The sequence below is a fragment of the Lathyrus oleraceus genome, chromosome 7 (assembly GCF_024323335.1).
Source record: "Lathyrus oleraceus cultivar Zhongwan6 chromosome 7, CAAS_Psat_ZW6_1.0, whole genome shotgun sequence".
Classification (NCBI taxonomy): Eukaryota; Viridiplantae; Streptophyta; class Magnoliopsida; order Fabales; family Fabaceae; genus Lathyrus; species Lathyrus oleraceus.
In genome coordinates, this window is record NC_066585.1 from 253,019,734 (window position 1) to 253,038,289 (window position 18,556).

Genomic DNA, 18,556 nt, shown 5'->3' on the forward strand with positions numbered 1-18,556 from the left:
GCCAAACAACACAAAACGCACCAACAGATGGCAAACGTGGAGCCCGACAACCACTTGATGGAATTACGTCGGCATCCGAACCAAAACACACAGTCAGATAACAAGTAAACACACACAAAAAAGAAAAAGGTTGCCCGGAGTGGTCTCGCACGACCACCTGCCTACATACCTCATCTGGAACAAGGATCAGGGCGATGTAGTTCCCCCGAAAGGGACTGAATTACTAGCCAGAAACCAGGGAAAGACACACTACTAGGGAGCTGGACTCGAGCCTAGTGTTGTCATGCATCGTTACCCTAAGTTCAGTTTTCTATCCTACTTGCATAAGCAAACTACTCCTATCCAGGAAAGAAGCAAGCATACAAGCATACAAAAATAATTCAAGCATACATCAAATGAGAACAAGCATCTCAAACAGATATCCACATAGCACGCACTATAACCAAACAAGGGGCTCACACAATAGGTTTGACTGCCTCAGCAAGTCATCTGTACGGGCTGTGTTTGCTCTTAACCTTGCCATTACGAGGCTAAGGTGAAGCAGATGAAAGGTGAAGTGAGGATCAGACCTCACAGCTCTTATCCCTGACCAGGGAGAGCTTCAGACAAATGAGCATGGGTCCAGAATGGGGGAACCCTTCTATACTCAGAGACTCTGACACAATGTGCACTGCACAAGATCTTGGGCTTGTGATCTCAATGCTACAACCATGTAATGGGAGCAAGGAGAAGACTCAACTGAATAGTGGGGGATAGATTGCATATCCCTACCTTCCACCAATTGCCTTGATTAAGGACTTTACCTGCTTAGGCACAATTTTAAACAATCACAACCATTGCCTCTTAAGGAGGACTTCAGACAGTTTGCCCGGTCAAATAACAGACCGGGTCTCCAGACTACATGAAGTTAGGAAGTTATACCTCAATGCAAGTTGCTTAAGCAAAGCAAAGCAAAAGTTCACAAGGAACTGAGCAACTAAAAGTACCTGGAAACAGTCAAACATAGTTAGTACTCAGACAGGCAAAAATAAACAGCAAGTATTAATCAGTCAGACTATACAAACTAATGCACAACAAAGGCAAGCTATGAGCTCAAGCCCAAACTTCACAACCTACAAAACAAAGTTATGTTAGTGTACAAACATCAAACAACATCAATTGAATTGACTTGGATCATTCTCCATAAGCATTGCACCTTTTCATCCTGAAAAATCAATCAAATGTTAGAAACTAGACCACTAGGCCAAGCCTAGGGTCCAAAGGCAAGAAAAATTCCTAAACAGCAAGGGATCTCTAACCAAACTCAAATTAATGTCAAACAAGAGCCAACACAATTAGTCCCATGTTCATATCATTCATCATGTTCATTTTATGCACAAAACAATCCAAACTAGTTCAAATGGAACACCAAACACCCAAACAGAACTATTGCATTCAAATCCATATCAAAACAAATCCAAAAAATCTCAAATAAATTACACCTAAACAGGACATATCCTAGGTCTATCATGTCAAATTTTAGCTCATTTGGGAAAAGGGAACCATGTCAATGAAAATCAACAAAAACAGACACAATTACATGCTCCAAATCACAACATCAACACATGCATTCACTTCAAAAATTCATAAGTCAATGAAAACAATAAAGAAATGACTGGGACCAAAAGCATCATGTTCTATCATGTGTCTATAACCAGCAAGCCAAATTTCATGTTCATTCAATACCATATGAGCATTTCACACAAGATCTACCAACATATATCACATGAACTTGCACATTTGACCAACAGAGATGAAAAATACCAATCAATTTGAAAATGCAATGGAAAAATCCAGAAAAATACACATAGCATCTTAACATGTTAATGAACATCCATGCAAAATTTCACATCATTCTAACAAGCCTAGGTCATGAAAATAAATCCAGCAAGTTGACATAATGAGGTGTGACACAAATTGTCACACCTAGGTTCCAAAATTCATAACTCAAACACCAGGAATCCAAAATTCATGAATTTACATGTAAATAAACATTAGCCAGTCTACAATTACCACAAAAATTTTCAAGCATTTATTTGTAAGCATGAGGATTTCACAATCAAAATGGCCAAAGGTATCAAAATTGCACACATGCCAAATAACCCTAGGTCAAGCTAAATTTCCACCATGCACAACTTCAATCAATAGGTCAATAAAATTCTACAGTCAATTAGGAAGTCAACACAAAAATCCACATATTTTTCTGATTTTTTATGAATTTTTTATGAATTTTCTAAAGTTTATATGAATTTTTAATAATTATTTGGAATTAAATTAATTTAATTAAGTTTTCAATGGCAGTTTTGTAATTTTCTTCCCAGGCGCGGTAAACACATTTTGAATTTGGAAAAGGCCTGAAACGTGAATCAAACAGGAAACATTCCCAGACTTCATCTTCTTCACCGCGCGGTATTAACACGTTCATCAACGACAGCTTCGACTTTGCTCATTTCACAACCAAATCTCACAAATGGATAACCGTTGGAAAGGTCACGATGTCAGGATCTCAAATATGTAACTAATTTCACCTAATTCCTAACACATCTCACGGATCGATCAATTAAAGTTTCACATTCAAAGCTTAAAAACACGATAACTCAATCTACAGTTCATCAAATCGAAAACTAGCTATATCATGTTGATCTACATGCAACGATCTTTCAAACACATATAATAATTTAAGAAAACATGATGTTCGAATTTTGCACCTTGTGAGATGGCAGTGTTGATTCTTGTGTCCTTTGCGTGTAAAAATCCAAAACAGATGAGGAATAAGCTTCAAGAAGTTGGATGCAGTGCTCAGGTTCGGTTGAAGTTGCTTCCAATGCACGAATTCTTCAATTCACCATTGATGGACCTTACTTGTACAGTCACGATTTGATGCTTTTCTCAATCCAATTTACCAAAACAGTACTAGAGGAAGGTGAATAGAGATTGAAGCAACAAAAATCACACGATTTGGTGAAGAAATGAGAGAGTTTCGATCCAATTTGCTCTTGATGAGTTCTTGAGTTTTTGAGAGAATTTGGAGAATTTGAGATGTGATTTTGGGAATTGTGATTTTCTGTTATGATTAGATGATGATTAGGATTATATACTCAAGCTTAATTACCACTTAATCACACTAATTAACCAATTGGAAATGATTAGCATAAGTGTTAATTTCAAGTAAGGGCAAAATTGGAATTTCCCTTGCCAGCTCATTGCCACCTCATGGACAGCTCACACACTCTCTAAATGACATGTGTGAGCTGTTGCAACTTGTTTCACTCTCATTGGTTGTGTATTTCTCATTTTCACTATGTGATTGCACTTTGTCCATTTTTGCAATTTCATTTCAATGGCCAATTTCCAAACCATGAAGCCTTGGCATGTTATGATGATTCCAACAAGTTTCAAATACCATTTGTGAGGTGTTGCAAAAATCCCCACTCAAAAATTCCAATTATTTCACAAGTTGGACAATTTTGCCCCTGATCCATTTAACTGTCCAGTTGAAATTTGACTTTTTGCATTGACCATTTTTGAAGAAATCCAATTATGCACCATGAAAGTACATGTCAAATGGAGTTTGTGCATATAAAGAACATCCAATTTGGACAATCCATGTGGAAGTTATGGCCTCCTGATTATGGGTCATTTTTGAAATTCACTGAGCCATAATTTTCCAACCATACATGGGATTTTCAAGTTCTTGGACATTTTGGAAAGGTGAGAACAAGATCTACAACTTTCATGTTGAACAATTTTCCATTTGAAGCTTCCTTGGACACGTGGTTTTGAGGTCAAAAACTTTCCATTTTTGGAAACTTCAATTACAAGTCACTTTCTATTTTTGGCAGTTTCTGTTCTGACTTGATTTTCTCCATTCTTAAGCTTTGAAAAGTCAAATAACACTTGTTCCAACATGAATGAAGTGTATCCAACTCATTTTCACCTCCAAATCCATCGGATCATGTACAGTTGACCACAGTTGACTTTTTCAACTGACAGATGAAATTGGCAATGCATAGATCAAATTAAGCCCCAATCTCCAACCGAAATGGCTCAAGGGTGAAACCCTAGCCTCAATAATCTCCATATAATCATATAATGAACCCCATAGCCATCATAGACCCCATCTCCTGATCATGCCCTGATTGGCCCAATGCAACTGATTAGGGTTGACCAGTGGTCAAAACCCTAATCTCAAGGAATCCTGATCCAACACTTGATTCTGCTGATGATAACAAACCATGATGATGATGATGTATCACTTCAAACAAGATGAAGACCAATATCCCTTGAGAATCATGAAACCCTAATTCATAGCCCAATCCTCAGATGGCCAATGATCAATCAATAAAACCCTAGCTTTGCACTTTGACTTCCTCATCTTCTGAACAAGACTTGGGAGAATGACTTGCACAATGTAACCACATGATATGCAATATGCAATGCCTAATGACCTAAAAAATGATATGTAATATGTTAAGCTAGTCCCAAGAGGAGGGCAAATTTTGAGGTGTTACAACTGTTCACAAACTGATCAGGGTATGGTCGTTTCAGCATATCATTCAATGCACTCTTAAACTCGTAACCTTCTATTTGGTGAGAGTCAGTTACCTCAGTTAGAGAATTTTCAGCATCATCTAATGACATATCAAAATACTGGTTCCAGACATTTGACTTAAGTGATACCTTTGTTGTGCCGATTCTGGAATGAAACTTGTGCCCGCGAAACTTATCATGAATGCCGGCGTAGAACACCCGGACTAAGTCTTCGCTGTATTTAGCATTGCACTCCAAGAATTTGACAATGCCTTGATGCTGTAGCAGAGACATGATTTCTACGAGGTACATGCGTTCGGCGGTAAGTTTGTACAAGTAGGCATGGGGGTGTCTATGGCTTTAGCTTTTGCCATGTCAAACCTCTTGATAAGGTCCAAACAGTACTTTGTCTGGCTCACGAAAGTTCCTTCTTTGAGCTGTTTAATTTGCAAACCGAGAAAGTATGTGAGCTCCCCCATCATACTCATCTCGAATTCGCCCTGCATAAGGTCTGAAAATTCTCTTACAAGATTCATGTTAGTAAACCCAAAAATGATATCATCTACATAAATTTGCACTAATATCAAGTGCTTTCCTTGACGTTTAATGAAGAGGGTTGTGTCAACCTTTCCTCTTGAGTAACCTTGATCGAGTAAGAACTTGCTTAGTCTCTCATACCAAGCTCTAGGAGCTTGTTTGAGGCTATACAAAGCCCTTTTCAGTTTATAAACATGATCAGGATACTCATGGGATTCGAAACCCGGAGGTTGTGCGACGTAAACCTCTTCATTTATGTGACCGTTAAAGAATGCGCTCTTGACATCCATTTGGAATAGCTTAAAGTCCTTTGCACAAGCGAAGGCAAGGAGAAGGCGTATAGCCTCGAGTCGGGCAACCGGCGCATAAGTTTCCTCATAGTCGATGCCTTCCTCTTGGTTATACCCTTGCGCGACTAAACGCGCCTTATTACGGGTTATTACCCCGTTTTCGTCCAGCTTGTTCCTAAACACCCATCGGGTGCCGATTACTCGATGATCTCGCGGAGGAGGGACAAGGTCCCAAACCTCATTTCTGGTGAACTGATTAAGTTCCTCCTGCATTGATAAGAACCAGTGTTCATCGAGTAGGGCTTCTTTAGGGTTTTTAGGTTCCATCTGCGAAACGAAAGCGAAGTGATAACAGAAATTACTTAGCTTAGATCGAGTTGTTACACCCTTTGAGATATCTCTGAGAATGTTGTCGATTGAATGGTCTTTGGAAGACTTCCAAGCTTGAGGGAGATCATCGTTTGAGGGCGGATGAGCTACCTCGGTTTCCTTATGGTGTACATCTTTGTCCTCCTCAATTTTGACTATGTCGGGTTGATCAATCCCCGGCTCGCCACCCTTGAGTATGTCTTCGGTAGATGTACCTGCACCATGAAAAACACTACCCTTTCCGACGTTTCTCGGATTGGATTCATCAAAAGTAACACGTACAGACTCTTCTACAGCAAGTAATTGTTTGTTGTAAATTCTATATGCTTTACTAGATTGAGAGTATCCGAGGAAGATACCTTCGTCAGCCTTGGAATCGAATTTTCCCAAGTTTTCCTTTCCATTGTTCAATACAAAACATTTGCAACCAAAAACATGTAAGTGAGAAACATTTGGCTTCCGCCCTTTTAAAAGTTCATACGGTGTTTTGTTTAGAATGGGGCGAATGAGCACCCTATTCAGAACATAACAAGCCGTACTAATGGCGTCGGCCCAAAAATATTTCGGTAAGCCACTTTCGTTGATCATTGTTCTTCCCAATTCTTCCAAAATTCGATTTTTACGCTCCACAACCCCATTTTGTTGAGGAGTACGTGGAGCGGAGAAGTTATGATCAATACCATGGTTACCGCAATATTCTTCAAATAAGTGATTTTCAAACTCACCCCCATGATCGCTTCTAATTGAAACAATGTTTGTATTTAGTTTATTTTGGGAAAGCTTAGCAAATCTTTCAAAGGCGGCGAACGTATCGCTCTTGCTTACTAAGAAAATAGTCCAACAAAATCGAGAAAAGTCGTCCACTATTACGAAACCGTAATAGTTTCCTCCTAAACTTTTAATCCTAGATGGCCCAAATAAATCCATATGAAGAAGCTCGAGAGGTCTCGTTGTTGAAATGATGTTTTTGGATTTAAATGAGATCCTCGTTTGCTTCCCTTTTTGACAAGCATCACAAAGATGATCCTTGGTGAATTTTATTTTGGGGAGACCTAGGACTAGATCTTTTGAGACTACTTTATTCAGTAAATCGAAATTAACATGTGCTAAACGCCTATGCCATAACCATGAATCTTCACTCATTGTTACAAGGCATTTGTCACTTGTTAACGATACTTCATTTAAGTCAAGCATATAGACATTGTTCACACGCAGGCCATTAAACATACTCTTCTTATCATCATTATGTACAATTTTGCAACAATCTTTTGAAAACGATACATTGTATCCTTTGTCACATAATTGACTGATGCTAAGTAGATTGTGTTTAAGACCTTCGACAAGCAATGCATCAGAAATAGTGGTGGAAGAAGGGTTACCTACACTACCTTTACCAAGTATTGCTCCACGGTTGTTGTCACCATAAGTTACATATCCCCTCTTCTTAGCCACAAAGTCAATGAAGAGAGATATGTCACCTGACATGTGCCTTGAGCATCCACTGTCGAGAACCCATCTTCTCTCAGTAGTCTCAAGGCATTGTACCTGTGACAAGATAATTAACAAAAGAAGGTACCCAATGGCTTATTGGGTCCTGAATGGTGAGGAACGAAATGGTTGCATTTGGGCATCCATTGATAAATGCCTTTAGGAACTAAAAATCTCCTAAACCTACATTTAGCAATGGAGTGACCTTTCTTGCAACAATAGAGACAAGAGAAATTTACATTTTGATTGCTTTTGCTATCTTCATCCTTTATAACATATTTATATTTTTGATATGGATTAACCATACTTTTTCGAAAGTTTGATTTGTCGATAGCAAAAGTAATCTTGGGCTCAAGAGCCTTGTCAAGTTTGGCCTTTAGGTCTCTTACTTCACCTTGCCAAATGTAGCAAGTATCACACCCAAAATTCATCATTCTACTTCTAAGGTCCTCATAACTTGTTTTTGTGCTTTCCACTATAGAAGCTTTAAGTGCCTCAAGTTTCCTTTCGGATTGTTGAATTTTATGTTCCAAATGAGAAAAAAAATTCTTATTTGAGGCAAGCCTTTTAAAGGCCTCTTTCGCTTCACAGTGTAAAGTATCAAAAGCATTTTGCAATTCATGATGAGACATACTAGAGGATTTTTCATATTTAGCATGTCGTACCTGTTTCTTTTTGTTCTTTTGATGAGCAGAGAGACATAGGTTTGCATTTTCATCTTCATCACTAGAACTTTCATCATCAGAGGAGTCGCTATCGCTTTCCCAAGCTATGTATGCTCTCCTTGGCTTTGATGGTTTCTTGTGTGATTTGTATGAGTCTTTTTCTTTTGTCTTCTTGTTCATCGGACAGTCCGGTTTGTAATGATCCGGCTTTCCACACTTGTAGCACGACCCTCTAGTCATTTTTGCTTTTGAGTCATCATTTTTAGAGTACCTAGATTGTTTCCGGAAGTTTATCAAGTTCTTCTCGGAATGTTGGATGCCGTTCTTTCTCATGTAACGGTTGTAGCGTTTAACGAACAACCCCATATCTTCACTCTTGTCCTCTTCTTCTTCGTCGCTCGATGAATAATCACTTTGCTCTTTTGCTTGAGACTTTGAGGAGGAAGTCTTTAGAGCTATTGATTTCTTTTCACTCACCTTTGCTTTGTCCTTCTTATCTTTCTTTTCGTGTTGTTCCAGGCTCAAGAGAACTTGTTCGTGCTCTTGTATTTTACCAAACAATGTTGTCAAGTCCAATGTGGTAAGATCATTTGCCTCTTTGATGGCGGTCACTTTCGGCTGCCATTCCCTGTTAAGACATCTCAAGATCTTATTAGTAGCAATATCATTGGAAACAGGCCTACCAAGTGAATGTAATCGATTGATAAGATGAGTAAATCTCTTTTGCATGTCAGCAATGGTTTCCCCTTGCTCCATGAAAAAGATATCAAACTCTTGTGTTAGTGTATTGATTCTAGCCAATTTAACATCATTCGTCCCCTCATGGGCAATTTGTAGTGAATCTCACATAGCCTTAGCAGTAGGACAATGGGATACACGATAGTATTCATCTACACCTAATGAGGAGATTAGGATATTTTTGGCTTTCCAATCATAATTGTATTTCTTTTCATCATCATCGGTCCATTGTGCTTCGGGCTTAGGCACCACTTCGTTGTTCTCATTGGTCATGGTTATTTGAATTGGACCATTGAGAATAACATTCCATATTTTTCTATCTATGGAATTTATGTGCACCCGCATACAGTCTTTCCAATAACTATAATTTTCACCATTAAAAACGGGAGCTCTATTATAAGCCCCTTTAGGTTCGTTAGCCATTTTCTATCAAAGTTGTATTTTGAAGCACGGAGTGAACCGGAGCTCCTGATACCACTTGTTAGACTATGGCACGGATCTAGAAGGGGGGGGGGGGGGGTTGAATAGATCCCAATTAAAAACTTGAGTCGGCGCTACCAATTTAAAAGAAAATTGGTTTTGAAAATTTGTTTTAAGTGCGGAAGCTGCCGAGGAAAATTTTAGTCTAAAATGAACCGTTATTGGAAAACCGGATATGCGTTAAGCGAATGGATTAAAGATAAAGTGAAATACAAATCACTACAATATTTGCACAATCAATGATATGTTTCACTTACTAGCAAGCCTAGTTCCAATGATCCAAAGTACCGAATTAAACTGGATGCAAACTTAAGACAACTTTGGCTTATGCAAATTAACAAACACTTGGTGTGCATAAACACTCCAAGTGATATTTGAGTTGAGTAAGTAATTCAAATTGACCTAGTACAATATACTATTGTACTTTGTTATTCAAACAGGAGTTTTAATCTCTTACTCAACTTATATCAATGTTTGGTAAAATTGCTTAAACTAAAATCACTTAATTTTTAAGCTGAAAAACACTTATGCAGAAAATTAAAGAAGACAGAGATTTGATGAGGCAGTCCCCCGCCGTCCTCGCTTCGGGGTACGTCTGCCCTCAATTCTAGAATTAGAATTGAGATGATTAATTAGATATCACCTGTGAAATTTAACCGTTTATACAAGGATTGCAAAGCAAGTAAACAACAGAACTTCCAATGTGTTGAATGATGCTTCCTATCCTTGCTCCTTGATTCAAGATGAATCAAGACCTTCGATCGTTGTTGCTAGACCTCCGATTCCAGCCCCTTTGTTGAAGAATCTTCCGTTCTTCAAACCCTCGGCCCGGCTGATCTCAAACACAATGAATCGAACCCGAATCCTTCACTTCAATATCACCGAATCCGCTACTAGACTGATGAAGACTTCCTCTTCTCAATCACCTTCGCTCAGCTGAATATTGATGAAGCAATTCGTCCAAAAAACCCCAAACACAAACCTGGTATTGGAGGACAAAACCCTAATGGTTTTATTCAAGAAAGAACCTGCCACAAGCTTCAACCCGAACCGGATTCTCCAATCACAGCTTTGAACCTTATCACCTTTAACCTAACACGAAGCACATCAAAAATGGTTGTGTGTAGTTGATGTGTTGTGAGATGTTGAAGATGAAGATGATGAATCTTGGACACCTTTTTCACTCTTTCTTGTTTCCTTGAACACTTGAATTCAATTTGACAAATGTTAGTTGATAAAAGTGTTTTGACTTCTATTTATAGTAACTAGCAAACCAACCAAAAATAACAGCTTTTCAAACAGTGGAAAGTACTCAGAAAACTGAGTTTACGCACGAGCGGTCGACCATAGGTCGGCGTGCGCTGAGCCGTGGGTAATGCGCCGACCCCTATGGTCGACACAAAGGTTTCATGCGCAGACCTATGGATAGCATCACTATGCCATGCGCCGACCTGTGGTCGACTCAAGGGTTTTATACGCTGACCCGTGAGCTATGTGCCGACCCTTATGGTCGACTCAAGCACGCATGCCTGACCAATCTCCAATTTGTCTGAACTATGCGTTGACCCGTGAGCTATGCGCCGACCCTTATGGTCGACTCAAAGTCTTCAAATCTGCAAAAATTTGTGTTTTGTGATTTTCATGCATTTCGTCATGATCACACTTTGTCCACATATGTTTTTAAGAATTATAACAGATTTAGATAAGCATAGGAAAGGATATGATAGGTAATATGTTGCATTTGTTTGTAGACGTGCATGGTGGTCATTTGTCATCATCGAAACTAGCGATCGTATGTTGTCTGACTCTTTGCCTTTACAAAGGGAGTTTTCAAATTTTTGGTGGAAAAGAGCCTCAAAATTCAAAGAATTCGACTTGTCAAAGGGGTGAGAGAAGCTGCAACAAAAATGATGGTCAGTGCAACTTTAGAGGTGAAAAGAAGAGGTTTGACAAGAGCAAGGAGCAATGCTATAAGTGTCAAAGGTTTGGTCATTTTGAAAGAGAGTGAAATACGAACAAGAAGGAACCTTGAGGGGATGAATCCAAGGTTGCAAGACAAGAGTTTGATAAAGAGAATACATTCTTGGTCATGATCATGGAAGGAAAATACAACAGCAAGTTGTAGGACATCAACAACAACAATTTTGGGAATTCTTTAAAATTGAGTTGTGATCGGTTGAATGATACGGTTAACCGGTTACATGCAGAAGAAAACGCCATGATGAGTATGAAAGGAGTTCAATGCAAAGAGGATGGTAGTCGGACTCGGTTTGTTCAACTCATATGACGATGAAGAAGGATTGGTTTGTTAAAATCAATCGTGCCATGAAGAACAAAGTGAAGTTCGCGAATGACACCACTCTAGTGGCCAATGGGATCGGTGATGTTTTGATCATGAGAAGGGATGATGGACATTACTTGATCAAATATGTCTTGCACATTCCAGGAATCAAATGTTACCTTCTAAGTATTTGCCAATTACTTGAGAAGGGTTACAAGATTCACATGGAAAATAAGGGGTTACGTGTTATGGATGCAAAATGAGCTTTGGTCCTTAAAGCGCTTATGGCTTCCAATAGAACCTTTAAGGTTGAGCTAAAGGTTATGGAGCATAGATGTCTTGCTACTGCAACAAGTAAAGAAGAGTGGATATGGAACTATCGTCTTGGGCATCTCAATTTTAGAGATCTCAAAGATTTGCAAAAGAACGAAATGGTAACAGAGATGTCATTGATCAACATACCGGCTGAAATTTGTGAAGAATGTGTGCAAGCGAAGAAACATAAGGGTAAACTCATCAAGGATGCAGGTTGTAGAACCAAGAATCACCTTGAGATGGTGTATTCGGATATGTGTGGACCGATGCAAGTAGATTCCATTGGTGGCAATAGGTGCTTTGTCACATTTATCGACGATCATAGTAGAAAGCTATGGACATATCTAATCAAGAAAAATGATGAGGTATTTGAAATTTTTAAGAAGTTCAAGTCCATGGTTGAGAGGCAAAATGGTCAAAAACTCAAAGTGCTCAAAACGGATTGTGGAGGCGAATATGTCTCAAATGACTTTGGGAGGTTTTGTGATCAAGAAGGGATTGTACATGAGGTAGTACCACCATATAGACCACAACAAAATGGTATAGCCGAAAGGAAGAATCAATCGATCATGAACATAGTGAGAAACATGTTAAAGTGGAACAACTTGTCGAAAGATTTATGGGGAGAAGCGGTATCCACAACTGCCTATTTGTCGAATAGGTGTCCCACAAATAAGCTTGAGAAAGTAACACCGGAGGAAACATGGTTGGGATTCAAATCAAATCTAAACCATTTGAGAGTTTTTGGTTCCGTTGCATACCGACATGTTCCGGGACAACTTAGAAATAAGCTTTATAACAAGGGAGAAGTGATGATACTTGTAAGGTATCACTCTACCAGTGGTTACAAACTTTTTGATGTTGTAACTAGGAGGACAATGATTAGTCAGGACATTGTGTTCGATGAATGAAGCAAGCAAAGAAGTTGCTAATCAATTATGAGCAATCATTAACCGGTTACAAGCATACATTAATCGGTTATCAGAAAGTTGTAATCGGTTACAACTTCAAAATTTGAAGTTCTGCATAGATGGGAAATGCAGAACAACCCATCGTCGAAGCCCGAAATGAAGGAGAGGTTAGAAGGTCAACAAGGCAAAGAGGTTTTCCTCAAAGACTCTAAGATTTTGAGTTGTTCTTAGACAACTAAGTCGATGATTTTGAGTTATTCCAGGACAACTTAGAAAGAAGCTTGATGACAAGGTCAGTAGCACTTCCAAGTAGTAGAAAAGTGAAGACTCTGCAGTTGTAACCGGTTAACATGTGGCATTAACTGATTACCATTGAATGGCAATGTAATTCATGTCAGCTGTAATAGGTTAACCAAATGTGTAATCGGTTACGAACCCGATTTTTGTACTTTTTTGTTATTTCATTTGGTTATTTTGGCTCCCAATCTTAATGTAACTTTTGTATAAATGTATAAGATGCAAATCTCTCTCTCTCTCTCTTAAAAAATTTAACAAAATTAATTTTATAATATTATTTAATATATTAATAATTAAAAAATTAAACAATATTTATTAAATAATTAATTGTATCACGTGTTAATGAATGATTAATTAATTTATAAAATATTTTTCTTTTCATTTGGTGGGACAACAAAATATTTAACTTTTCGTTTATTTTCTACTTACTAAAGCGATAGACATGATAATAAAATTTACTTATTAAAATAAGTCATGTTAGTTTATTAATAGAGCGAATCCCTCATAATGTTTGTTAAAAAATTAAAAGAAGTTTAAATGAGGAAAAAAGAAATATGTCAGGTACTTAGTTAGAAGAGCCTACAACTTTTTAATGCAATTTTGTGGAAGAAAGTTTGGCAACTCCAAGTTCCTAAGAGGATTCGTTGTTTTACTTGGCTCTAATGCTATGATAGATTACTACTCCCTCCGTTTCTTTTTAAATGTCATTTTTGACTTTTTACATATACCAAGGAAGTTAATCATTATTGTTACTTTTCAAACACTAATTCTTCTTTTACCTATAATACCCTTAATTATTTATTACATTCACTTTACTTTTTTTCTCTCTCCAATCATTATCTAGGGGTAATTTTGACAAAATTACACTTAATACTACCTTGAACTTTGCAAGTGACAATTAAAAAGAAACAAATTTTTTATATAAAAATGACACTTATAAAGGAACGGAGGGAGTAATTAACAAGCGTTATATATAACTTTTGTGGAGACATATTTATGAGGTCAATTTTATTGTGTTGATGCTTTAGTCAGGGTAGGAATTAATCTCCCTGAATTGAGATGTAATTTTAATAAATGAGTTTTATTATATTTGTCTATCTGTGTAGTAAATCGAAAATAAATAAATAAATAAAATTTGAAATTATCTTTATGTAATCAAAAAGAGATAAATTTTGCATATAAAATTATATTTTTTTAATTAAGCTTAAATAATTTCTTGGTCCTAATAAATTAACGAATTTTTTATTTTGGTTCCTATCATTTTTTTTTCTGAGTCCATATATCTCACTTTTGCACTGATTTTATTTCCTAGCTGATTTTCTTACGACTTTTGATTTTAGGGCTAAAATCAACACAAAAATAAATATAAGAACTCAGACAAAAAAAAAACTACAAAAACCAAAATAAAAAAACTCATTAACTTACCTAGATCAACATACTATTTTAACCTTTTAATTTTAACTTATATTTTCAAAAGTAATAATAATAATTTCTTAAACAATTTAAAACGTGCCAAGTTTTTTTGTTGGAATCATATAACTGATAGCGGTCCTACGTGAACTTCGGCGCCACAAGCAACTCAAATGTCAGTCCATGTGCCTATTACTAGGGTTGTTCAAAAATTTGGTTAACCGATCCAAATACCTAATCTGAACTGAATTGAACCATAAAAAACTTAAACCATTTAAATGGTTAATAAATTGAATTGTTTATTTTAACCAATTCAATTAATCTAATTGAATTTAAAAACCAGTTTAAACTCTTATAAACTCTTCCACAATTTTATCTAAAATCTAAATATTATTTCACAAATTCAATAAACTTAATAAATCATTATATTAAAATGATAAATATTTTAATTATAATCTTTTAATATTTTTTAGTCAGTTACTATTATCATGACATTTTCATTTTCACATTACGTGTTCTTCCCCAAATATGAAATATGAACCCTAAATCATCTTCTCTCCAATTCAAACTCAACATCAATTTCAATTTCACCTTCTATTTGTTTTGAATCGATTTCGATTTCAATTGATTTCAAATTTCACTCGATTTTATTTTCGATATGTTCCATTTTCACTGGGTTTCGATTTAACTCGGTTTCGATTTAACCAGATTTCACCTTCTCTACTCGGATTTTGTTCGTAGAAACTCTTGTCTCGACTCTTTTTGAGGTAAACCTGTTATTTTCTGCTCTCAATTTCACTTTGAATTGAAATAATATCTGAAAATTGCTTTTAGTCTTGAGAGAATTTTATTTGAATTTTAATCTACGGGTTGATTTGTGTTCTCCTGAAAATGATGGTTCGGTTCCAATAATTTTAGTCTTGATAGGATTTTTTTAATCTGTGTTCTCCTGAAACTGCCCTAATCCTGAAGATGCGATAGTCATACATAATTGCAAAACCAATCCTAACCAACACACAGTATTTAATCAAAATATATCATGGTTGTAAGTCTCAATTGATTAGATACATGCTAGTCTTAGATAGGAAAACCATTCCTAACCAGCACACACAATATTTTACCAGAATATAGCAGGGTTGTAAGTCTTAAATCATTGTTTGTATATATGCTAGTCTTAATCCTTCTTAGAATTTGTTTTTATTTTAAATTCTGTAGAGTTAGAATGATAAATCCTGAAACTTCAGAATCTTGTAATCCTCCTACAATTCAATTCAATTTATCTTACAACAATAAGTATTTTACTTTAAAAAGCTATATTAGGCCTCAGTTACTATAATCCGAACATAAACATGGTATGTAAAAATGTCCTGATATGATTCATTATTAGTACATTTCGTTATGTACTTATAGTATATGATACTACTTTAACATCAAGCATATACATGTTGCTTGTCACATAAGAAGATCCTGAAATACGCTCTGTAGCTTCATGAAATATCTGTAGAAATGGAAGGATTAACTCAACATGCTCCCAATCTTCCGGTCTAGGCACTCCTTTGTCCTTACTCATTTCATTAAAATATTTCCGATCTCTGAATTCTAACTCTGTAAAGGTCTTATTATGTTTTAATGCACCCTTTAACATTAGATATGTTGAGTTCCACCGAGTCTCACAATCTCTCCCAACATAACCTTTATATCCAATTGTTTCATGATCAATACATTTCTTAAATCTCTGAAACCTCGAAGGAGTACGCCTCACATGCCTCACCGCTGCACGAATTCTTACAATAGAATCATCAAATTCTTTCATCCTATCCTTTACAATAAGGTTTAATATGTGGGCACAACAACGTGTATGAAGATATTCTCCATTCAAAACTATGTCATTCTGAGAGTGAAGCCATCTTTTGAGATGTTGAATTCCAACGTCATTTGAAGATGCATTGTCCACGGTAACACTAAGCACACGATTTAGTTCCCAACCATTTAAGCACTTCTTAACTGTTTTGGCCATAATCTCTCCTGTGTAGTCTGTGACTTGAGTAAAATTCAAAATATTTTTTTGTAGCTTCCAATTGTTATCAATGTAATGCCCTGTGAGACACATGTAATTAGAGTCTTGGGTAGATGTCCATGTGTCTGTAGTGATACAAACTCGGCAACAATTTTGTGACAAAATAGTCTTCATCTTCGCTTTCTCCACGTCCCAATTCTTCAAAATATCACGTGCTAGTGTATTGCGTGATGGGAACTTAAATTTTGGTTGTAAGCCATAAATGAACCTATGTAAATATGGATGCTCTACCTTTTGAAACGGAAGTTCCATGGCTACAAACATTTTTGTCAAGTCCATTCGGCTAACTTCTTGGTCAAATTTGGGAGCCGAAGGAGATGAATTAACAATTGCTTCCCTATTTTCCATTGAACTTGAAGATGGTTCATGCATCGTCACATTCACCGCATTATCTGGATTATCACTACATCTTCTCAAATGAGCTAGCATAGCACTTGTTCCACCATTATACTTGACTAAGGAGCCACAATGCTTGCATTTTGCTGACTTTGACATTTTTGTGTTCGACGGCATCGGTGTAAAATGATTCCATGATTCTGACCGATTTTTACGCTTTTGAGGCAACAAACCAGCATTATTAGAAACTGGAGGTGTAGAACCAATATGTTCTTCTGTCTCAAAGTCCATAACACTGTCATGACCATCCATATCGAAGTTGCTAGAATTTTGCTGAAAAGTTTTAAGCATTCGTCCGATCTATAAGGAGAAGCTAGCTGCAAAAGCCATAAGATAAATTGTTATTCACTTATATTCTTACAATAATCTTCTTTTGTTATGTAAATTAGAAGCAATTTCCAGCATGGTTTTTTCCAACAATAAGTATTTTACTTTAAAAAGCTATATTAGGCCTCAGTTACTATAATCCAAACATAAACATGGTATGTAAAAATGTCCTGATATGATTCATTATTAGTACATTCTGTTATACACGTATAGTATATGATACTACTTTAACATTAATTCATATCTATAGAAACAGGAAATGAAAAATGGCATGGTTCAATTAGTGGCATAATTTGTGCACCAATTGACAAAGTTTGGATCATATCAACAATCATGGGTATCATATACTATAAGTGTATAACAGAATGTATTAATAATGTTAAAGTAGTATCATATACTATAAGTGTATAACAGAATGTACTAATAATGAATCATATCAGGACATTTTTACATACCATGTTTATGTTCGGATTATAGTAACTGAGGCCTAATATAGCTTTTTAAAGTAAAATACTTATTGTTGTAAGATAAATTGAATTGAATTGTAGGAGGATTACAAGATTCTGAAGTTTCATGATTTATCATTCTAACTCTACAGAATTTAAAATAAAAATAAATTCTCAGAAGGATTAAGACTAGCATATATACAAACAATGATTTAAGACTTACAACCCTGCTATATTCTGGTAAAATATTGTGTGTGCTGGTTATGAATGGTTTTCCTATCTAAGACTAGCATATATCCAATCAAATGAGACTTACAACCATGATATATTTTGATTAAACAATGTGTGCTGGTTAGGATTGGTTTTGCAATTATGTATGACTATCGCATCTTCAGGATTAGGGCAGTTTCAGGAGAACACAGATTAAAAAAATCCTATCAAGACTAAAATTACTGGAACCGAACCATCATTTTCAGGAGAACACAAATCAACCAGTAGATTAAAATTCAAATAAAATTCTCTCAAGACTAAAAGCAATTTTCAGATATTATTTCAATTCAAAGTGAAATTGAGAGCAGAAAATAACAGGTTTACCTCAAAAAGAGTCGAGACAAGAGTTTCTACGAACAAGATCCGAGTAGAGAAGGTGAAATCTGGTGAAATCGAAACCGAGTTAAATCGAAACCCAGTGAAAATGGAACATATCGAAAATGAAATCGAGTGAAATTTGAAATCAATTGAAATCGAAATCGATTCAAAACAAATAGAAGGTGAAATTGAAATTGATGTTGAGTTTGAATTGGAGAGAAGATGATTTAGGGTTCATATTTCATATTTGGGGAAGAACACGTAATGTGAAAATGAAAATGTCATGATAATAATAACTGATTAAAAAATATTAAAAAATTATAATTAAAATATTTATTATTTTAATATAATGATTTATTAAATTTATTGAAT

At 36.1% G+C, this 18,556-nt stretch overlaps 1 protein-coding gene across 1 annotated transcript; it reads right to left on the reverse strand.

The window, feature by feature from the left end:
* Positions 1–16,464: 16,464 nt before the first annotated feature.
* Positions 16,465–17,075, reverse strand: LOC127103272 (uncharacterized). Its single transcript, XM_051040544.1, has 2 exons — positions 16,636–17,075; positions 16,465–16,492 (listed from the first exon to the last, which is right to left on the reverse strand). The coding sequence occupies exons 1-2, from the start codon at positions 17,073–17,075 to the stop codon at positions 16,465–16,467; spliced, it is 468 nt and encodes a 155-aa protein (XP_050896501.1).
* Positions 17,076–18,556: the final 1,481 nt, after the last annotated feature.